At 41.9% G+C, this 24,234-nt stretch overlaps 1 protein-coding gene across 4 annotated transcripts in view; it reads left to right on the top strand.

The window, feature by feature from the left end:
- The window catches only part of usp6nl (USP6 N-terminal like), a 71,372-nt gene that overhangs the window by 29,397 nt on the left and 17,741 nt on the right, over nt 1-24,234 (top strand). For 2 of the 4 annotated variants that reach the window (XM_022749706.1, XM_022749704.1), the window contains 3 exons: nt 17,264-17,337; nt 22,707-22,786; nt 24,051-24,090. In XM_022749706.1, coding sequence (XP_022605427.1) covers nt 17,264-17,337; nt 22,707-22,786; nt 24,051-24,090 — 194 coding nt within the window. Of the gene's footprint in view, nt 1-8,209; nt 8,426-17,263; nt 17,338-22,706; nt 22,787-24,050; nt 24,091-24,234 lie in introns of those variants that run through there. The other 2 variants (XM_022749705.1, XM_022749707.1) reach the window with 2 other exon arrangements.

Consider the following 24,234-nt stretch of genomic DNA (forward strand, 5'->3'; position numbering starts at 1 on the left):
ACACCTTAAAGGAACTTCCTCAAATTTGGCACAAATGTCGTCTTGGTCTCAAGGATGAACTGATTAGAATTTGGTGGACAAAGGTCATAGGTCAAAGTGTCACACAGACGGTTCATATTATATATGACTCTGGATGAACAGGGATGTAACCTGGAACTAGCCTGAGTGGCGGAGGGATACGACCACGAGGATGTGATTCCAGTTTGGTTTTGAACTAGCGTGATGTTAATTATTTTGTACTGACTGTCATTGTGGATGGGGTTAAACTTCCTGCTGAGCCTGTGTGGCATTTGTCTGAATGGAGGGGAGCCTCCACTGTAATGGCTGTGTTGCTGTGGGACGTGTGTGTGTGCGTGCGTGCGTGTGTGCGTGCCCTGCAGCTGCATTTCTCTGGTGTGCGATGAATAATGAAGCATGGCGCCCACAGTAATGTGACACGCTGTGACCTCCGACCCCTCGTCCTGTGTCCTGATTGGTTCAGCCTGAGTGCGTTCGCCTCGATCTCTTATCTGCTTCTGCAAAATAAGCGTCATTTTTATTATTCTTTTTTAAATTGTTGTTGCCGCAAATTTATCCGAAGCTTTCCGTCCCTGCGGGAGGATGAACGCTACAGCTTGTTGACTTCTCGCTTCAGTGCTCTTCAGATACAAAAAGGAGGTAGATTTGCATGAATTTAACGAGGGGGCTGATGGGCAGGTAAAAATGTGTCGTAATTAGGATTCTGATGGTAATTTATGATAATTTCTCCTAAGTGCATTAATTTTTTCGCAGCATCTCCAGGTCTGTGTGTGTACTTATATTTGCCTGGACTGTGTCTCTCTGAACTTTAGGAAAATGTCAGAAGTGATATTTTTCAGTCTCTTCCTCTTTTAAAAAATGTTACCTTTAGCTCAGTTGGTGCTAGAAAACAAACAGCCTTTCCTTTCATTTGTGCCATAAAGTAACCGGGTGTAGAAGCCAGTGTAAAAGGAGGATTCACTTTTAAAGGCTTTTATTCAAGTACAAAACTCTTTTGCCTCTCGCCAGCTGGCTTTGATAACAGCTTTAATTTATCAACTAAACCCCACTAGTGCGCTCACGGAGGAGCAATTAAACCACGGAAGCAGGAGCTGCAGCTCGCGGTTCCACTGGGAAGTCAATAATATTTTGGGTAGAAATTGCTTTTGTGCTGGTGAAATGATAGATGGAGGCAGATGTTAACATTCAGGAATGCAGCAGTTTTTATTTTTGGGCGCGTGACCAAGGTCATGTTAGTGTTTGGGTTTCATTAAGGTCCCAGTGTTACAGCTAAATAACAAGTTAACCTCTTGAACCGACGAGGAGACGACTCTGTGATCATGTTAATGGAGTCGGTGCAGATGTGTCGCCGTCACTCCGATCTGATATACTGTGTTTTTAATAGGAGCTGTGGAGACTGAATCATCAGCGCTGTGACAGAGTTGGCATTAATTAAGTACCAGCGACAAAACTCATTACACTTTTCTGATTTAATGCTTCTGTTGAACCCATTTAAATAACAGTCACACATCCGATCACCTTCCTTTAATTGTTCAGATTCCTTTATCTGATTGGTCAGGGAGTTCTCCTGGCTGAAAGTGCTACCATCAAATCCCAGTTGGCAGACATGCAGCTCTGTGATATTAAATGTGAAAAATAGACTTCTGCCGTTGCTGATTCGTTAAGAATCTGCTAAATATGAATGAAAACTTTTGAAATGCCCTGATTTAAACACTGGAAAACAACTGCTGCAAGCATAAAGCGTAGTGTTAGGATTTCTGTCAGACTCAGAATTATACACAGTTTAGCTTAGAAAGGTCTCTATTGAAAACCTGCCATGCATTATTTGGTTGTTTTCTGTTTCTTACCTTTTATATCGTCCTGTTCGACTGTGAATTATGTTCATTTAATATGCAAATATTTCACACCGGCACGATTTTGTTTGGGAGAAACTGCAGCAGTGACGACATTCTTTTCAAATATTCTTGAGTTTCCGTTAGATTTTATCTATCTATCTATCTATCTATCTATCCATCTATCATCAGCGTGGTGGAGACCCAAAATATTCACACTACAGATCAGCAAAATATTGATGTGAATGACGACATGACGGAAGAACACAATCATGTTTCAGAGGCTTGTCGTCACAGTGAGGTTGCCAGGCAACCAGCAGAGACGCTGCTGGTTGTAGTAAGAAATAAATGGGAAAAAATGCAACTTTGTTAATTAGTGTGACTTAGAGGTGTTGGTAGGAGTTTTGAACTTTGGAGCCAGGCTAGCTGTTTCCACCAGTTTCCAGTCTTTATGCTAAGCTAGGCTAATCATCTGGCAGATCTGAACTTTCACTCTGACTTGAGTGGTTTGGATTTTATCCTTTAACTTTTGGGAAGAAAGGGAATAAACGTATTTTTTCCGACATGTCGACAAAGTCAGGAAAAGCTCACGGTCACGTTTAAAAACTATCAACACTAACATCCACTAAACTGTGAGCCAGGACCCGAACCCAGATTTTAAAGGGTCGAAATAAGATTCAACATATTGTTTATTAATTAGATGAGCTGATAACGAATGTAGTCCTCCTCACACTGTTGCTTTATAAAGATGAATCTGAAAAAAGTAGGTGTTGAATTTAGAAAATTGTAAGGTAAAAATAAGTGGCAGCACTTCAGAGGCAAGAGACACAGGTCAGCCAATATGGCCGTGGTCTTGTTTGTTTACAGTAACTGCCCTAATGCCACTGAATTAATGTCGTAATGATTTATTGATTTTTGTTTTTTAAATGTTACAAGTGGAAGCTTTTGCCATGACCCACCTGCACTTAGCCTCCAACTCCCCAGTGCAGCTACTCCACGGCGCTGTTAGACGCCGCTGCGAGCGTGCAGACCTGATGACAAGTGTGTGAAAGCTACTGCGAGGCAGGTAAGTGTGTGTAATCAGCTCTCAAGGCACAGACACTTAAACAGAGAGAGCGTCGCACAGATTTTCAGCTGCTTTATCGACTGGCCCGGGAACGATTCACGCGTTCCATTTGGCTGTCGCCTTCGTCTCCGTCCGTCAGCCCCGCGGAGGAGTTCACCTTGGCTCTTCTCTTGGCTTGGATCAATGCAGGCAGATTTAGAGATGGCCTTCAACAGATACAGGACAAATACACACACATACATAAATTCACAGACTCACTGCGGTGCCGTGCTGGGGTGTGATGACGGGATGTGATGGGTGTACGGTGCTAGCAGATGTTACCAGCGTGAGTCCCGTGATGAGGGTGGAGCTCTGAGACTGAGAGATATGACTCGTGTGTGTGAGAGAGAGAGAGAGAGAGAGAGAGAGAGAGAGATGATGAGGAATCAGCAGGTTGTGTGTTGTGTAGTATATACTATATAGTATAAGTATATTATTGATCCTGGTTTCTTTTTAAGGGAATTTTCAGTATCGATGTTACCGCTTTGTAGCTCGTCAGCGGAAAGTTGCTGGTTCAGTTCCCTCGACTGACTAAGAAAACATGTGAAAGAAATTAACATATATATATCCTTGGAGTGGCCACTGAAATACCTGAGAGGAGAAACAAGTTGCTGTGTGAATGTGAAGCAGGGAGCTGTCAGAAAACGTGTTTCATATTTTCGTCAGCGTATTGACTTGCGGCTCAGCTACAGTAGCCTGAGGGAGCCCCGAGGCCTCAACCTCGGCCCTCATTTAAAGCCGTTTGTAGAGTGGGATTCCCCCCCGGGACCTCATTATGACTCGACAAATACTATCAGAGGCTCTCATTAATAATTTGCACTGCAGCCTTCATACGTTTCTGTCTGGAAGAAGAAAGAAACGGCACAGAAAAAAACTAGCCAGAGCCCAAACCACCGAGATGCTGATTCATGCAAGAGTCGATCCAGGATTGTCGGGGAGAGGGTCGCTGCCTTAAGGAAATTTAAGAAAACTAGGATGAATAAAAGAAAGTGTACTGACAAAATATTTTACTTTGGGAGTCGAGTTGTTGCTGGAAAACTCTGCAGCTCAAATGTCGTAAGATAAGATCATCTCATATGTACTGGGAAATGATGCGTGCTACATCCTTTGCCTACTGATGGACTCAGTGCTCTATTCATCATTTGACATCAGAATAACACACCTGTGACCTTCACCGAACTCAACTCAATAACATTGCAGTAAATGGGCATCGCGCCGAGGTTCTTCATTTTCGTCAAACTACAAACAAAATAAATAAAAATGACCCTTCAAGCTTCAAAGCCAAGTGTCTGTTTTAAGTTTGGCTACTTTATTGATATTCATTGACTATATTTGATAAAAATCTAAAACTGGGATTCTCGCTAAAGTCAGCTGTGTCCCAATTCAGGGGGGTTGCATCCTTCGGAGGTCGAGGAAGGCGCAGTTCCCCGAAGATTTTATTCGACGAGTGATTCATCGCTGGCACGCAGCGACTCTCGGGGGACAGGTAAGGCCGCGAAGGATCCACCTGTTGGATCCTTTATTGCAGTGAAGGACATCTTTTGAAAGGAGCCTTTGAAATGCAGCCGTCGAAAGATGAGGCTCCTGAATAGAGACGCAGCTATTGATTGTATAGGTGTTTATTCAGCACGCGGGGAAGTTGGAGGGATGGGACGTTTGCAGCTTTTGAGGCAGTCACTGGCTCTGGATCGAACCCCTGCGGTTAATCTTTGTGTTTGGCAAAATCGTAGGTAGTTCTCCTCTCCACATACGTTATCTCCCCCAGCTGCTGCAAATCCCCGGAGGATCTGCAGGTAAAACCGGTCCTGTACAAAGAGGGCTTTTCTCTGCAGCAGAGTCTATCTGGTGCCTGTAGCGAGGGGAGGAGGCGCAGAGCAGTTTGGATTTATATCAAGTCTAAAGCCAGACTCTGCTGCTGCCAGACTGCAGCCTCCTCCTGGTCAGCACCCTCGACAGCTCGGTATCTCTCTGCATTATTCAGCAGCCCTCGTACTTCTTTCTCTCTCTCTCTCTCTCTCTCTCTCTTTATCTCTTTCTCCGCTCCTCTCCCTCCTGTGGCAGCGAATTCAAATGCTGCGCCAGGAGCTTCAAAACAAGGACACTTCTCGGTGTTTTGCATACCAACGTGTGAACCATCTGTGGGCATAATGTGGGTGTGTGAGCTTTTCGTGTGTTTATGTGCGGAGCCGGAGCTTGAAGGGAAAACCGCGCGCCGGTTAGTTAAGGAGGGACAGTCGGGACAGGCCAGACAGTCCAGGCCCAGCGGGTGTCGGGTTGAAGCCGCCTGCTGACATCCACACTGTAGCAGCCGGGCTAATTGCCTGTCTGTCCTCCCTAAAGGGCACGGCTGCGGTACTCTTCATACCGCTGCTGTCAGCCTCCGTGGCAGAACAGAGCAGAGAGTTTAATCGCCAAAAATGCCTGTTTTCTTTTTTTTTTGTCTCCCTCAGCGGCTTCAGCTTCACGTGAACATCTGGGCTTGTTTTATATCTTTCACTGCTTGTGTCAGAAATAGCTGAACGTATCGACCCCCCCCCCCCCCCCCCACGCTCACTCAGTGATTCACACCTAGGCCTTTTAAATTATGTATCAAGTGGCTCTGCAGCCCCTCAAAAATCATTACTGAGCTTAAGCTCACACACATGCTCACATACACCATCCTGCTCACCGGAGAACCAAATGTGGATTCATCTTGGCAGCGTCTGACCAAAAAGATCAACTTCTCCTCCTCTTCCTTTTTCCCTTCCCTTCCTCTGCTTTGTTTCAGTCGTCGGGTCGGTTGTTTTTCGGTGCGTGCGCCGTCCCGACTTGTCCCGTCTTGTTAATAGCAAACTGGTGACAGTCATGATGTTGGCACAGAGTCCTGCGTGTCGTGGTGATAACAGCCTCTGTGGTACGATCAGCTGCGTTTGATCAAAACTTTGTTCTCTGGGCTGAATGTAATGCCGCAGCTTCATCAGATTAGTGGCAGATTTCAAAGGCGTGTCGTCTGTTTGCACCAGTTTTAGGCAGTTTACTCTGCAAAGAAATGTGTCACTCAAAACAACATTTAATAGTTATTCTTCTCCATATTCTCTCTTTCACAACTCAGGAATTTGAATCCTTTCTTTACCAATTTTTCAATTTCCTGTCAATAATCAGGAAACCACACGGCTTTCACGTCCTGAGTTGCTCTCAGATTAAGACGACCACAGACGCGTCTTTTCTCAGTCCTCTCTGTGTGAGAGGATGACAGCTCATTAAATTAAACAAAGCCTATAAATCATCCTCACTCTTTTATTTTGACAGGGTTTAATATTGTGCGGATTGAGTGTTGAGGTGAAAGAGCAGCAGTTTTCCAGTGAAGTAAAGAGTTCAGTCTTATATATCGTTATTAATAACAGTGTGATGGCAGAGAAAGTGTGTGTTGTTTGAAAACCAGCAAAACAAGGAAGTGACTTCCAAACTTTAACCGGTGAGGAAGTTGGACTAGTTGCCTTTGAGGAACAGCGACTGTTTTTCACTTTCTGTGATGAGCTGTGGGAGGTAATAATAATAATAAAGAACTTATTTTGCACCTGTCGTTACAAGAAATGCAGCTCAGAGTGCGTTCAAGATTGAAAACAAGTTAAAAGACCGAGCAGGTAATTTAAACAGCAGGTACAGTTTTAAACAGCATCTCAAAAGAAAAGGAGGGAATGATGATCTGAAGATTATTTCTCCCCTGGGACGACTTGTACCTGTATTTAGCGCCGTCTGCCTCTGATCTGTATCCACATTTAGCCTCTTTGAACAATACGACTGCATCTAATTATGCTGCAGGCAGCTGCTTCACCCACCGACAGACACTTTGATATTGATTAATATTTGCCTCGTGGGAACTCGCACTGCAGCTTCGGTCCTCGGCTGATTTCTGACGGCAAATAAAAACGTTGAAGTCATTAAAAACATGACGCTGAGTCGAGTGGTAGGGGGTCACAGCACGATCTGAAATATTAGGACAGAACTTTTAGTAATTAATTATTTCCAGCAGTGAATAAATGGACAAAAAAATACACGAGGAGCCATTTTATCTACTGTATTGACAAAAAATATATGATTTCCACCACGAAGATGAAAGTTAACCTTAGCGCTGACCTTGTAGTCACACAACTATCGGTGCTCCCTGCTGCTCCTCCAAACATGGCAGCGCGCTGATCTGAATCTACTCCAGGTAACACACGTCAAATGACCCCAACTCTCCCTTTTAAAGTTAATCAGCTACAGCTCAAAAATGTGTCTGTTCAACCGGTGAAGAGACGGCGATCAGGGCCGGCTAAATATAGTCAGTGCTGCAGGAGTGTTTTGTATATTGCAAACAAAATAATAAATAAATAAAGGAGAGATTGAAGCTTCGACAGGCCTCGGTGCAGAGTGAGTCTGGCATTGCACGAATACAGACTTGGATTAAGTGGACTTCCAGAAAACGGCGATGATGACGCTTGAAAGCGGTAAATGTCCGCCCTATCTATTCTCTGTGTGACCCACGGAGCTTCTGAAGTGATAAGAGCACTTCACTCTCATCCGCCAAACTCTCTCCCCTCACCAGCGCAGATATTTCCTGTACTGATGCAGCAGCGAGATACAGCCCAGATGACAGGCCAGCTTCTTTTTCTTCTCTCCTTTTTGCCTGTTGCTCATTTCAGCCCCACCCTCTCTCTCTCTCTCTCTCTCTCTCTCTCTCTCTCTCTCTCTCTCTCTCTCTCTCTCTCTCTCTCTCTCTCTCTCTCTCTCTCTCTCTGATGCGCCACATCACAAGACCCTTCACGGCACATCACGTCCACTCCGTAATGAAGTTTTAATGGAAACTTTTTATCATCAAACTGTCATCGTCTGCCCTCCTTCAGCTTCCCTCGCTTTGCCAGCTTCCTCTCACAAGGGCTCCACTTGAAAGAAGAACAACAAAGAAACTCTCACGCACATTGGGAAATTGTTTAATTGGAAAAAATTTGTGCCATAAATAATCACACTGTAATGAACGGTCCACTCTCTTTGTAAACACGAGTGCAATTCCTCTGGTTTTTTCTTTTGGATCGTCGCGTTTTTACTTTTTGTGACATTTGGAAAAACTTCTCTGAAAACAGCGATTCCCTCTGTCGTGTCTCTGTCTGACGTGCTGAATGGAGCTTGTTGTGTTGTTGTGTTTGGGTGGGGAATGTTGTGAGTGGGACTGACTGATTTCTGCCTCTCTGTCCGTCCGTCCGTCTGTCGTAGCCACAGCAACAAACAGCAGCATTGTTGACAGCAGCAGTCTCTGATCTCACTTCTCTTGGCCTCTCGCTCATGTTTCCTCTCCGTCCCCTCTCTCGGCGTGCAGCAGTGGGTAGTGACAGTGATGGGACGCGGTAGTTCAGGTTGTCTCTTGTATGTGTTGGGAACCGGGTTGAACTGAGACCGATGCGGACGAAGGCTCTGACCCGCTTGGAGGATCCGCTGGATGGCCTGAAAAGAGGTAAAAGATGAGAAGGAGTCGGACATCTCATGCTGACGATACAGGCAGTGTGTGGTTTATATGATCTGATTTAAATGGGTGTTTTTGAGGGTAAAACCTGTGTGACGGTTGGTTAGTGGATTTTCCTTTCAATCTGTCTTTGATTCCTTTTTGCAAATATACAAGAGGCAGGCTGAGATACTTTCCACAACACAAAAATGTCCAAAGAGTTGCAATAAAAGTTGCATTGTAGTGTCAGATATAACACAGACAGTAACAGAACTTGTCTGTAAAATGCAGTACACATACATGAACAGCAACCTACTCAAAACAAAACGTTGGTCACTGAGTAATCGCTATTTATATATTAAAAAAAAAAAATTCCAGATGATATGACGCAAACATTCGTGTTCCCCAGAGGATGAATCCAGATGATTCCTGAGCCGCTGACAGGACGAACTTACCTGTAAAAGTAGCTGTAGTTTTTTATTCAGTCATCACATGTGATGCAGTAAATTTAAACAATATAGACAGAAAAAACAAAAAGAAAGTCAACAGTCTGTGTATTAAGCTACACACCAGTAAAAAAAGAAAATAATTCACACTTGTAACAAACCACTCTTTGAAGAACTAAAAGAATAAGAAAATATTACACAAATTTTAATTCATATTTGTATTGTTCATAGTTATACACTTTAAATTTTTAATTGTTCCATAACTATAGAAATACATCTCCTTTTAATCCCTTTTTATTTTTTTTGGCTTTTCGTGCCATAAACTTTCAAACATCTCTCAAAAAGTGATGCATACTCAGCTTTGTAACATGTTCAAATGCTATTGATTTATTACATTTATTTATTGCAGAGTCCGGATGCAGTTAAAAGCTTGAAAACACTTTATAAATCAAATGACTGTCAGACCAGCAGCAGTACATTATCATCTCCTGACACTCTTCATCTAAATATAATGCCCTGATGTCACAATGCTAATATTAGATGCTCATGGTAGATAATGATGTGCTGTGAAATGTTTGCTGTTAAATGGGTCACACTTTTTATTTGAAGGGGCTGCATGTTAGCATGCTAACATTAGCATTTAGCTTAAAGCAGATCTGAGTTTTTGTAGCACGGTGGCTACAGCTTGATTTTAACAGTATTAATACAGCGTATACATGCTTTATTATTTCTTGTTCTTGTTATTGTTTATGTCTGAAGAGCTTCACCTTCAGGTTGAGGACTGCTGGAGTCTGTGATTACCGGTTGACACTGAGAGGTCACGTCATGTTCACGTGGTCAAACCTGGGTTGGAAAAAGCAGACTGACAGACAGATGGTTGTTTTGGAGGCTGGGTAATAACATGTAATAGTGAAGTGTCTGCATTACCTCATCAGTTGTTTGTTGTGAAGTGGGTGACATCATTTGGTCTGTGTGTGTTTTTGTGTGTGTGTGTGTCAACATCTCAGTCACTTCTCATAGAGGCGCTAGATGTTTCAGCTTTACTTTAATTAGCAGCACTGACTGTTAAAGACGCTGCACACAATCTATTTTACACGGTTTCAGTTCATGTGGTGCAGCTCAGATTTTCATACACTCACTTTAGGGAAACTCATAATAGAATAATATAAAATCATGTTGCAGACAGTTGCATCACTGTTCGGGAACTTCAGGTGATTCTGTGAGTTTGAAGCAAGAAGTTGTGTCACAACGTCTGAGCAGACATGGCTGCAGCTGACAAGTATCTGTGTCAGTGCTGATTGACCTGCTGATCATTTTCTTAATTAACTGATCAATCAGTTGGTCTGTAAGAAAAACAGAAACATGTTCATCACAAGTTCAAACAGCCGCAAATCAAAAAGATTTTCACTTTATTAACATGAAAAACAAAGAAAAGAAGAAAATATTAAGATTTAAGGAGTCAGATCAAGGGAATTTAAAACATGACAGCATGATACAGCACTTCCAACGTGCAAGATACTTTTTCAAAGAACACGAATCAGTCCTTGATATTTTTTCAGATTTTATAGGCAACTTTGAAAATATGTCGTAGAATAAACTACACAAGAATATAAATAAATGAATTGCTGTTAAAGCTGTTAAAATGCATGAAAACTTCCACCTCTGCGTCACCAGAATTGTAATTGTAAGTAATCCACATTCATGCAAATTCAGTTTTTACAGAAAAGTCTAAATTGTCAAACTGCTGTCGTATGAATCGTTTCGGGTCTATGTGCAACTACGAGAAAAAAAAACATACAACACAGCAGAGAGCTTGAGTCAGTCACAACTTGTTTTGTTTTTTTCTGTAACTAAATAATAAAAAGTACCGATAAGGGAACGGTTAAAGTACCGGATCGATAAACGGTATTGAGTACCATTAAAATCTTAACGATAACCATCCCTAGTCATGACACTGAAAGCTTCCAGAGTTAAACTTCCTGCTCGGCTTTAATGGAAATGTAAGCAGCTCAGTATTAAAACATCTAATTATTATGAAGAGCTTGGTCTGAGTAGAAGGTCAGAAACCCAGACAATCATGGATCAGGTGACGTGGCGCGTCGTGCCCGTCTGAATGGAGGTCAGGTGCGGCTGTAAGAGCCTGAACGCAGCAGCTGAACCAACTGAAATGTGAAAGCAAGAACAAAAGACAGGAAATGAGTTTCTCTCCAAAGCAACCTCTCCACTGTTATTACTGTCATTATCATCATCATTATTATTATTTGTCTGTCTGTGCAGATAGCGTATACGAGAGGGCGAGAAATGCACAAAGAAATGGTTGGAGGTTTTGCAAAGAGCTGAAACAGGCGACGACTCCTTAACACGAAGAACAAAGAGTTGCTCGTTACGTCGGCCAAAAGGCGGCTTCAGGAGAGCCGAGGAAGCAAGAAACAAGAAAGGCTGTGATTATCCTCGTCGCGGTGTTCGTCGTCAGCAGCGGTCTTTAACAGCGGCGATAATGAGGAACAAACATACAAATACACCCCGCTGCTCTTCCTGTCACGTGTCACGCCAGCAGAATTAAATCTGAGGCCTTTTTCAAGTGGGAAGATTGAAAACCAAATCTAGAGAGGGATTTTCGATCTGCATTTAATGGCGCACTTGTTGTATATTCATTAGCATGTGTGTGTATCTCAGTTAGTGTGTGATTGGCCTTTGAACCCCTCGGTGTGTCAGACACTGTTGAAGCTGTTTGAGATTCAAGGACGAGGCAGGGATGAAGCAAAAAACCTTTAGCTTTGAAATGGTTTTCCAAACAATCAGGAGCTTTATATTCACAGATACAACTACTGATTATTTTCATCACTCTTGTTTTTCTTCCGCTTATTCTCTTGATTATTCAGTTGCTTTATAAAGAAATAGTGAAAAATGCCACTCCGACGTTTTCAGATTGCTTGTTTTGCCTGAGCAGAAATCAAAGATATTCAGGTGGAACCAGTGAAGTTTTAATAAAAATAAACATCTGAAGCAATTGTTTAAAAAGTTGCGGATTAATTTTGAAACACAAGTGGAATCAATGCTTTTATTCATTTCATTTCATTTCTAAAAATAAGATAAAAAATAATGTAAAAATCAGAAAAAGATAAGAGGTTTTATACAAGTTTGAATGAGCCAAATATTATAATAATATTTTGGCTCGTTCTTGAACTCATCACACATACTAATGTTAGAATATTTTAGCGGCACCTGAAGAAATAAGCCGGTTTTAAAACCTGACAATGTTAAAGCTGTAAAATCTTCCCAGACTGGAGCAGAATAAAATAATATTCAGACACTGTGGCCAACACACTTTTTTTCACACTTATTTTTCGAACTTAGATAAAATTAAATGAATAAAAAAGGAATAATTCATGTTGTTTCAAAATAACTTAACTTTTAATTTTATTTATTTCACTTTTTTAGACCTGTAGTTGAAGTAAGATCAAGTAGAGATAAGATATAATAATAAAAAATATTGGACTGGCATAAATATAGCCATGACATCTTTCTTGTCTTTTTCCATTAACAGCTTTTGAATGTGCAGGTTTTCACTTTGCTGCGAGACAGGTGAAAACATGGGAGTCACAGATTGAAATGAAACATGATGAGCAGTGTGAGCTTCCTGTCTGAGAACAGCGTTCACATCACCTGTTAAGTGGTAAAAGCCACTGGGGAAGTTGCACCTAACTTCCTGAATTCTTCGTGTATTGTGCTGGTTTCAGATGAGCTGTCATGCGTGAACACTTCTGACTCCTCCAGCCCTGTGTGCTGACAGTAAAAATCCCACGTGACCTGAATGCAGCGTGAGGAGTGAAGGGCAGAGCCAGGGGTGGGGGGGAGCGGCATCCAGCTGGCGATGCGGGGGTGACGGACAGGGACATTTTAATCACAGCGGGACAGGGACAGTTAGCTGGAGCTGACATCAGCCTCACTGCTGGGGGAGTGACTGTCAGCTCAAAAGGAGGGGGGGGGGGACTTCCAGTTTTGTAATGACAGATAAGCTCTTTTAAACTTTATAAGCTCAGTTAAACTCTTTGATGTTGTGACTCATTATACGTACATTTTGTTGGTGTTTCTTTAATCTGTTTCCACTTCATGTGATCACCTAGAGATTTGTTGTGTTTCTCAGAAGAATCCCAGCAGTTCATTTTGTGGTTGTGTTCAAAAATTGGTGAACATACTGGAGCGTTAAGCTGCTAAAGAAGACGGGGGTTTTCTCAGGAGCTGGTGGAGACCAAAAACAGAGCTAAAAGAGAGAGAAAACACTGGACTTAGATTCATCAGGTGGCCGGAAAAACACCTCCACATAAATACTAACATTGCTCCATCTCTCACATGTCAATATATACATATATATATATATATCAACTTTAAAGATTGTGTTTACAGCTTGTCTCTGAAGTGTCAAAAAAAGGGCATTTAATGTTGGTTGAACAGAAGTCAAAATAAAATGTTAAAAGTTGTCTAAACACTTGAAACTGTACGAGAACTTTTACCTTAATGCAATGTGTGTATATTTAAATTAGGAAGTATTTGCAAACAAGCTCACAAAACAAGCTGACCATATTTCAGAAAAGAAAAAGAGAGAAAAAAGATTGAGATTCAATTCCCAGTTTCAAAAAACAACAAAAACAAACTGTTCATGTTTTGAGGAAAATCTTTCTTAATCACCATTACGTAACCATATGAACCAATAGATACAGATGTAAAGTGGTTGACAGAACTATCTCAACTCCACCGAGTTGTGCTTATTTGTTTAAGGGCTAATTTGTCTCTTGAGACCAGCTGTTCTCAAACTGGGATCAGGGAACATGCAAGGATGTGTCATCACTTTCCACACACACACTTTAATTTTTACCAAATTTTACTTCACAGCAAAGTATCCAATTTGCTAAGACAAATCTGAATCTGAATTAAAACTTCCCCCGCTGTTAACCCCTTGTGTGCAGCGTAGATAAGTCACAACGGGTTCTTCTTCTACAATCTCCTACAAACTCTCAGGACTCACTACAAGTCCAACGAGAGCCACAAATAAAAACATACACACAGACCCGATCTCCGTCACGGACGTCAGTGTGATCCTCCAAGCATGAAAAAGGGTCTAATTGCATTTAGCTTAAGTCAGGCCACTGTGGAATACTAATATGGCTTTAAGGGCTCAGAATTAGGGCTAAGCTCCAGTGCAAAGAAAGGCCTGAATCCCATTTCCTCCCCAATTCCTCTCACTCTCACTATGGGAACCGCAGGGCCCCCCGGGGTGGACGTCCCAGCAGAAAAAAAAGGGGCTTTTACTGTATTTGTTTGTTTGCCCCAGACAGTCTGCCTTGTTGGGTCCTCTCCCACTGTGTGTGCTCTGGGCAGCCCACAGCGACATGCCTTTCACTGACACACACACACACCATCCTGTCATAAAAATGCCAGCCGGGTTCAATAAGGAGCGTGTTTGTCCGGAGCGTTTTGGAATTCCAGTCAAGCCGTTCCTCCCGTCGAAACCCCGGAGACCCTCAGAGGAAGTCAGAGAATTACACGAGTCAAATACTTCCTGTTACAAAAAACTGGCAAAAAGAAAAGAACTGGGAACATTACATAACTGCTGGGATTTGAACGACTTGGGGTTTTTGAAGGCCAAAGTAGTTTTAGATAAAGGCTGATTACAGCTGATAGATATCAGTGTCTTTATATTTATGATCATTTTGTGCAGGAAAAGAATGTTTATGAATCCACTTTTAAAAAGGTTTTAGTGTTAGTTTTTCAGTTTAAAGCATCAAAGCTGGAAATATCTCATTAAAGAGTTAGAAATATTTCCATACCGAACATTTGTTTTGTACTTAAACTCAACTTATTTCAATCAATGGAGTAGTGTATTTTCAAAAAAGGTACCTTTTTTGCGCCATAGATTTCAAGTAGGAACCAAGCAGCAACCTCCAAGGCTGAAAAGTGAAGCCAACACTGAAGTGCTAAGAACTGCAGTTCCTCTAATGACCACTAGAGCCTGGCTCCGACAGTGAGTCAATTCCCATAGACTCCCATGTTGAAATGTCCAATGTCACAGCAGAAATGGTCTCAAGAGCTAATTTCCTCCTTCATGACTGTTTATATAACTCACCTGTTTACATTTTATTAAGACTTAAAGTTATGGAGAATTGAGGGCGTGTCCTCTTTGAGTGACAGGTGGGCGAGCGTATGCTTGCCACAAACTGGCATGAACCGAAGTCTCAGCTCCACTCCCATTTTAATAGGGAGTTAGGAGTTGAGTCAGGCACTGCCAAGATGGCGACGGTGGAGCAGCTCACTCTGAGCTTCAAAACCGCTCTTCAGAAACCTGTGGGTGACGTCACGGAGGCTACGTCCATCTTTAGTTACATGGCGGGAACATGTCACAACATAGTGTGGAATGAATTTTAGCCCCCACCCCCTCCGAAAGTTTATGTGCTAATGCAGGAACCACCTCAGGTAATATGGTACTTTAGTCATGCAGATTCTCTTACAACATTACCAGGAACGAATTGCCTTACAGTAAACCTTGGGGCCCCTGTGGGTCTGTTATTGTACCGTTTCCTGCCAAAAAAACTTGTCTGATCCTCTGACAATTCATGTGTCTACTCGCTCTAAAAATACATTGGAATAAATTTAAAGTTTGCTTATTAAGGAACTGATTTGCACTGAGGCTCGATATTATACAGTTGCCACCAAACAGTAACGGCTCCATCAGTATCTGTTAAAAAAGCAGCGCCATGTTAATATTCATCCTCTTTAGTGTGTTTATTACCATGGAGTGATTCCCACCGGCTGCTTCTCCTCTCACAGCCTGGAGGTGTGATTCATTATATACCTCCATTACTACGTGCCGCTCGCCGTATTCAACATAAACACAACATGACCCCACTTAATAGTGTGTGTGTGTGCCAGCTTTGTTAACACACATCCGATGTTTGGAGCCTCTCATGGTTGGCTGCATCAGGAAGTGTGTGTGTGTGTGTTAGTGGTGTGACAGATACGAGAGTGGAAACCGTCGTGGGAAATCTGCACAATCGTGAGGTACACAGAAAAGTGGAAAGTATCTGTTTTAGTGTTTGTGTTTTTGTGTGTGTGTGTGTTTTTGTGTGTGTGTTATCACCGTGTGTCGTAAGTGCAACACACGTTAACGCTCACACAATGTTCAGAAAACAGGAAACCTGTGTGTGCCAGTGTGACATCTCTGTCACAGCAGCTCTCCGTTTAAAGGAGCTCCTGTCATTAGTGCACACGCACACGCACGCACACACACACACACACACACACACACACACAAACACAAACGCACATTATTGACTGAGGCTGAGGTCAGGCTGGCACGCTGGCTGTGCTGCAGTGAAGTGCTCCTGCTGGCCTCACCACGCTTTCTCTGACTGGTCTGAAGAGAGAGAGAGAGAGAGTGTGTGTGTGTGTGTGTGTGTGTGTGTGTGTGTGCGCTCTCCACGTCAGCTCTTGGCCCTGACACGCCGAAGGAGAGTTGGAGCAACACAAAGCGAGTCTGTCATGACAGACTCATCTGAGAACTAATCTGAATCTGTACAGGAGGAAGTTTTTAGATGATTATAAACAAAGTTAAACACATTAGATACATTCACTATATAAGTTGTTAATGTTTTATTTGTTTGGTAGTCATGCTCACGTCAGTAGCCGGACTGTAGAGGGTGGCAGTGTCAGTCCAACACTTTGGTTCAAAGCAAAAATATCTCCACAGTTATTAGATGGATAGCCATGACATTTCATCCAGATGTGTACAGATGTGTACGGACGTTTGAGCCACACAGATAATAAATCAAATGATTTTCATGATCCTCTGACGTCAACAAATGTTGGACAATTTTCATTTATGCAACACTGGAATTCATCACAGGATAGATCATCAAAGAAACGACTGAGACGAATGAATAAGAGTTCAGATTAAAGCTAACATAGCATGCTAACACGCTAGCATACTGTGAGCGTCACTTTGTCTAAAATAATTTGGCTTCAACTGTGGACAAGAGTTTACATGCTGATGTTGTTGTAAGTATGTTAACATTTGCATCTTAACATGCTATCGCTACATAGCTAGTGATAGGCAGAGGAAACTTAGAGTTAGCCCCTTTAAGTTGCTCTGTAGTCTTATTTATTTTTTGTTGTTGTTTGAAACTACTGTTTAAAATGGAAAAACATTTATGGGTGAGTCACAACAAACCAGCAGCGTGATGTGAAGCCCAGCGGGTGAATGATTTAACCTCTTGTTGTTTTTGCTGCTGGATCTGAACTCGAAACGTCCGTCAGTTATCAGAGTCTGATCACAAAGGTGTTAAAGTTGTGTGTTTTGTCATTCATCCTTCCCTCTCTTCTCTCCCTCCCTCTTGTGTTTGCTCTCCAGCGTCTGATACCGAGCAGGATGCGGCGGTGAAACTTGACCAGGAGCGGGCTGAGATAGTCGCCAAATATGATAAGGTACGGTACAACAATCTTCTTTTTTTCTTTATTTTTTTTCTTGTGGTCACCCGCAGCCAAATTCCAGTCACTCATTCACGCCGAGACTCGACCAAACCTCACAACACCGTGGTGAAATCCCTCCATAAATCTCTGCCTTATTGCCCGTGAAACACAGTAATAACAGCGTGCGGCGTGCAGAATCTGCTGCTCTGTGTTTCAAACATTTTCATTTAGCGATGCTGTGATTTTTTTTTTTGTGTGTGTGTGTGTGTGTGTGTGTGTAAGAGCCACGTTTCAGACGCAGTATTCTCAGCTAATGCATTTAAAAGGCACCATGGTTTATTCATTCATTCACTAAAAAGCAGGGTTAATGTGATGTCATTGGCACGATGTGATTTCATTGGCTGAGATCCAGAGGTGGTACTTCCTTCATCCAATGTTGTCTCCCAGCAAAAAAGCCAATACTGGCAGAATCACAGATGTATTTCATATTTCATTGAAGAGAAATCAAGATCAGTGAATTAGTCACAGGAAGTGCCACTCATAACACAACACCGATGATGTAATAGTGATGTCATCGGGCTTGCCTCGGCAGGTTTGACTCGCCTTGTGCTTGGCGACTGCTCATTTATTTTTCAGGATGACTGTGTTATAAACTGAAGGTGTGAAGGTTTGGAAGATGTGGTTGCTGCTCAGGCAGGAAGTGGCAAATGAAAGACGGCATCTCTGTTGCATTATGGGAAGTGTAGGATCCAGGTTTTTTGTTTTTTTTTTTGGAGGGAATACAAGTCGGGATGTCTCTGCTCCTGCTGTTTCTGTCTCTTGCAAATCCCTCAACCCACTGGAAGTGTGAGACTTAACTGCAGCAGTGTCCTCATCAATGGTTCGACTAACGTTTATTATCATTTGCGATTGATCTGTCGATTATTTTTTTTGATTAACTGATTAATCGAATCGAAAAATCCTTTATTTATCCTCAGTGGGCTATTACAGTGAGTTATTATTTGATCAGTCAGTGTAAATAACTTGACATATCCTTATTGTCATCAATAAATCTGTCAATTACCCTCCAATGTCTTTTTAGATATTAAACAATACAGAAGAAACTATCAATAATCAAACATCTGCTTTGATCTTTGCTCCTCTCGTCTATAGTTTCTGTAAATTTACATCAACGTCTGTGCAGGGAAATCAGACAACAACTGTCCATGGTGTCTCTAACAGTGTGTGTGTGTGTGTGTGTGTGTGTGTGTGTGTGTGTGTGTGTATGGACGCTTCATGAGTGACACGTCTATTTCACAGCTCGGTGGTATCAGTCGGACCAGCCCACCACGCTTGGTTTGTAAATTAGTCTTTTTAATTTAGTCCAGCAGGCTGCATAATCAAGCTGCCTCATTAAGAGTGAAGAGACCATGGAGAGGAGATGATGGAGGCGTGTGTGTGTGTGTGTGTGTGTGTGTGTGTGTGTGTGAGGGTTTACTGAGGTGGAATGAGACACAATCAGAGCTAAATCAGTGTCATTGTCGCTGTCGGAGATGGGAGGAGTTTAATGGAGTCAGTTATCATGCCGACCACACACACACACACACACACACACACTCTCTCACACACACACTCTCGCTGCTCGTTCTTTTGTGGACATTAAAAATGATTTCTTGTCCTCGAAGAATGCGCTGAAATGAAGAGTTTTGTTTCCAGATGACACGTCCACCCAGGCCTGACCGCCGTCTGTTTTTCACTGCTACAACTGATGCTGATAATTTTGGATGGAGGCCACTGATGGAAGATGTTTGGAGCCAAGGTTCAATAACTTCCTGCTTGGCCGGGATCAGATCAAAAATGTCACATCAGTTCAACTTCAAATCCTTTTCGTGGACACTCAATTTAAAATTCAGCAGTTCAGTTCAGACTTTGGTCCAGACTGAAATATCTCAACAAATATTCAGGGGACTGACATGAAAGTTTGTGCCGACATTTGTGATCCCCAGAGGATGAATCAACATCTCAACATCTATTGCATAAATTGCCTTGAGATTTTGTTCAGAGATTCAAGGTCCTCCCTCGATGAACTGTAGTGAGCCTCTGAACGTCTCTGGTTGGATGGATTGCCATTAGATTTAGTGCACGCATTCGTAGCTGTTCGTTGTGTTTAATGCTAATTAGCAATCGTTAGAATGCTAAGAGGCTAAACTAAGAAAAACTTTACCTGCTAGACATGCATGCTAATGTTAGCATTTAGCTCAAAGCACCTGTGTGTCTCAGTACAGCCTCACAGAGCCGCTAGCAATAAAAAATAATTCTTAATAAATCAGATTTGCCCTGATATATCTGGGTATCTAACTTATTATAAATCTCAAATGAGTTATGGTATGTCATGTTTTTATTATTCAACCTAGATGTTTTAAATTTAAATATTGCATGAGGGATCATCTGGCCATGAAACACTGACGCATTTAGGGTCACGAGATAAATCTTAACGGGTCGGAAGATGATTAAAACTCAAAACTTTGATTATTTTTTCTGGACTTTTCTCAAATATTTGCTTGTTTTGCTTAATTCTTACGAAATGGAAAAACCACAGACTTATAGTAATGAATCAGTACAAGTTATAGTAATAAACTGTAGACATGCTGCACACATGACTGAACCTCGCAGTCCATCACAGACTTGTGGTGACACACAATCACAGAAGGCATGACGGAGCGAGCGCTGAGCAGTCGGAGTACCGCTTTAATTTTCCGCTGAAATTGATTTTAAGCAGAGAGAGAAATGATAAATGTGTCAGTCGTGATGATGTGGTGCTGTTGACTCCGTGGACGCACAGGTTGGAGGGGGGGGGTGGGAGGCGGGATAAAACACTGAGGTCTTTTGACCCTTCAGAGATGTGTAGAGTAATTTATTCAACTGGTGTGTTTCTGCTGAGGGAGCAGAGGGTGAGGGAGAATATTTTACCTCAACATCTGGTCATCAGACTGACCTGTGAAGCCTACTGAGTATTTTTAACATATGTTGGATCATATACAGTGGAAACAGGCAGAGAGGTCTGGTGGCAGATGTTTCTGTACATCAGGTCATCAGTTGAAGCTGTTCTTCACATCTGTATTTTCGTAACATGTGATTTGATCCAGTTTGAAACTGAAGGTCAAACCAAAAAATGTCACATTTAAACATTTAAAGTAAGTGAAAACACTTAAATTCAGCCAAACAATCATATTGTTCTTTATATCAAAGCCCAGGGTTTCGCAACCGTAGGGTCAGGAGCCAATACACCCGAGCTTCTTTACACCTCCATTTATATTTATTTGAAAAATTCTGGTTCGTAAATCTTTCTCTTCTATTATTCAAAATTCTTTCTTATATTTTTGCATTTCTTTGAGGATTGTTTTACACAGTCGGAGCTTAATTTTGATTAAAAGACTAAATAAACAAACAGATATAATTTTGCTGTAATTGCTTTGTAGTTGTTCAACACAATGAGGCATAAATTGCTGGTTAATTAAGTACTCGTAAGTACTTGTATCACACTTGTATCAGCAGACAAACGAGCAGCAGATGAAATGACAAGAAGCAGCCAGGAAAGGAAACGCTTGGCACGATGAGTCATATTCAACATGTGCTTTAAATGCGTATTCACTTTAAAAAATATCTAAATATATATTTTCATTGCCTGCACCTCTAGGCAAAGGGAGGCAAAGATGCTGAGTCCTAACTCAGTCAAATCTGAACACACAGACCTGATCCAAATATTTTTAGATTCAGTCTGACTTACACTTTCCAATGATATCATTACCACCAATGTCCATTGTGAATAAATATCCATAAACCTTATTAGAACTGATAGAATATGATGATACTGACAATTCGGCTTCTTTTAATGATGCCAATTTGCCAAAATGTAAACAGCAAATATGGATTAGAGAAATGGGGCTGCAGTTGTTGCCCGCAGCAAAACTGCAAACCTGAGATTCCTGCAATGTTTGTGTTTGTGGAAAAACTACATTTAAAAATTCAACAGCAACATCTGTCAGTATCCTGGTGAGTCTCTTCACAGATGTTGTGAGCAGCTTTTTTTACCAGAGAAACGCGACATTTACATCTTTTTGTACTTTATGGTGTGAGCTTTATACTGACTCTTTCAACTTCCTGCCCTCTATTCCTCCATTTCTTTTTGTCGCACACTCTGTCTCTTTGATATTCTCCCCTTGCTCCTCTCCACATAATCCTCCCTGACACACACACACACACACACACACACACACACACACACACACACACACACACACACACACACACACACACACACACACACACAATCACTCTACCTGTGGGTTTTCTATTTCTTTGCTCCGTGATGGTGAATTAACTACTTTTTCGGAGGCCCAGAGTCAGACGGTGACACAGGTGGTCATCGCTGCTCGCGCACACACACACACACACAAACACACAGAGAGTCTCCTTGTGTCTCGTAAAAACACACACTCGCGCCAACACACATTCCCAAGGGCGCCGGAGTCGTGGCCGTCCGTCAAAACTCGACCCTCTGCCCCTGAGGAACGTGGTTGGTGTGTAATTTGGAGCTCAATCAGAAACCACTGTTCAGTTTAATTCAGAGCTCGACCACCGTCACACATACTGCTTCTATTGATACAGATGAATCTCTCCACTGTTTTTCAGATCAACAGATAAATCAATTTTTCGATAAAATGTCAGAAAATGTCCGTCACATCATCTGAGAATAAATGTAGTTTAGATCAATCTAGTTTTGTTGTTTTATTTTTTTCCCTTTCCTCCTTTCATTTTTACTTTTCCTCCCTAAACTTTATATATTACTCCAACTAAGAAAAGTACAAATGTCTATATTTTTTGATTGTATCAATCGTCAAATCAATTGAAAATTAAATTTCTCTATAATAAAATTATATTTTATTTGGATTCAAATTAAAAATAATGTAAATTAGAGGAGCATTAAACAGACGTTCAAGTGAAAGTTGTCTGGTGTTAAATACTATTTATATTGTTTGCTGTGTTAAAAACAGTTGTTTTACACAAGGGCTACAACTAATTAATATTTTCATGATTAATCATGATAATCTGCTGATTATTTGCTTAATTATTCGTTTTTTTCTATAAAATGTCAGAAAATAGTGAAAAATGCCGTTTAAAGCTTCAGATGACACATCAGTCATGTGTCTTGCTCTAATCACTGACCAGATGTTGAGTTAACCATTAAACATAATGTGAAATATTAAAGCAGAGAAATAAAGAAATGAGTAAATCAAGCCGTGTGTGTAACAGGAAGTAGCAGATAAGAAAATATAAATGTAAAATGGTTGAAACTATGTGACATTCACTTCAGCGTTAATGTGATTCTCTGTGTTTCCCTCCAGGGAAAAGAGGCCACTGTGGAGCCCTGGGAGGACACCAACTTCCACCTGTACAAAGTCATCGACCGCTTCGGCTTCGTCCAGTAAGAACACGCACAGCAAAAAACATCACAGCCTGTTATTATTCTTATTAAGTCAATGAATGACCTCCAAAGCTCTGCATGAACAGCAGCGCCACACTGAAGAAGAAAGGGAGAAAATGAGAGGCTGAGAGACGACTGTGTTTGTGGCTTTGGTCCGAGGGCCGGTCGGTCAGGAGGCTCTTAAACAGCGCTGTGTTGGAGTGTTATATATAGGCTGGCACATGCAGGCAGGAAACAGCGCGGTTAGCCACAATCACAGGCATCAGTGTTGGGATAGAGTGGTACGATCCGGTGGAAGATGGGAGAGGGAGGGATGAGAGGATGGTGGAAGGAGAAGAAGGAAAAATAAACCTCAGGGTTACATGATTGTTTCAGACAGGGGACAGAAGTGTCCTAAGGTGAAGGTCAGTGACTGGGCAGCGAGCGAGGAGGAGGAGGAGGAGGACGCTTCAGACTGGGAAAGACGACGACCAGTGAGCTCCATGTTTGTTGCTGTGAACCAGGTCTGCAGGGGGGGGAGGCTAGATAACTCCCCATAGACTCCCATGTGAAAATGTCCAACTTTACCACAGAAAGAAACATGTTTACAGCCTGGTGCAAACAAAGATAAATAAATTAAAAATCAATAATCCAACTGTTATTTTCCAAGCTTTATTTTAGGCCACGTTGTTGTGTAGCAGTCGAGGAGAGCGTTGGAACATGCACGGCAGATTTTCAGGTGCCCTTGTTTAAAGCCGGTGCGTCCTCTGTTTATTGTTTACTGTGCTAAATGGCAGGTAGTATTCAGAGCCGACGAACAGCAGAATGAAACCAGAATATTCATTGAACTCGTCTCGAGGGAGAAACCCGGCTGCAAAGACTCTGAAAACGCAGATAAACAAGAGCCAAAATTGAGGAGTGTCTAATCTGTTATTTCCTGTTTGTGTGACTGCTGACATGTTTGATGTTCCCTGTTTGTGATAACGGTCGGGGGGAGAGAGACGAGCTCTGACCCGGATATCAGTCGGTTGTTCCATCACTCAGTGTTTTCTGGGAGGAATCTGACTTTGAACCATGTGTTGAGCATGAAACCCGACAACTGTCAGACTGGCTGCAGAGTGATGTTTCCCTTCTGACAGACTTGGCGGTGTTGACTAAACTGTGATTCATATATGACAGAAAAGACACAAGCAGAGACGTAACAATAAGCTGGAGCTTTATAGATAAGTCCAACGCTTTTTTATCTCTTCATTCATTTACTCCCTCCCTCTCTCTCTCTCCTCAGTGAGAATGAACTTCCATCCTACGACTCGGTGGAGGAGAAGGTGAGTGACCTTACTTCTCTTTCACTTTCGCATCTCAAAACATCCTATAAATGTATCCTATGAAAAATATCACAAGATTTTTAGTCCGTATCGCGATACACAATATATATCTTTTTATATTTTATATTTTTAAAGCCTCATAAA

This window comes from Seriola dumerili, unplaced genomic scaffold, assembly GCF_002260705.1.
Source record: "Seriola dumerili isolate Sdu_G_001 unplaced genomic scaffold, Sdu_1.0 BDQW01000138.1, whole genome shotgun sequence".
Lineage (NCBI taxonomy): Eukaryota > Metazoa > Chordata > Actinopteri > Carangiformes > Carangidae > Seriola > Seriola dumerili.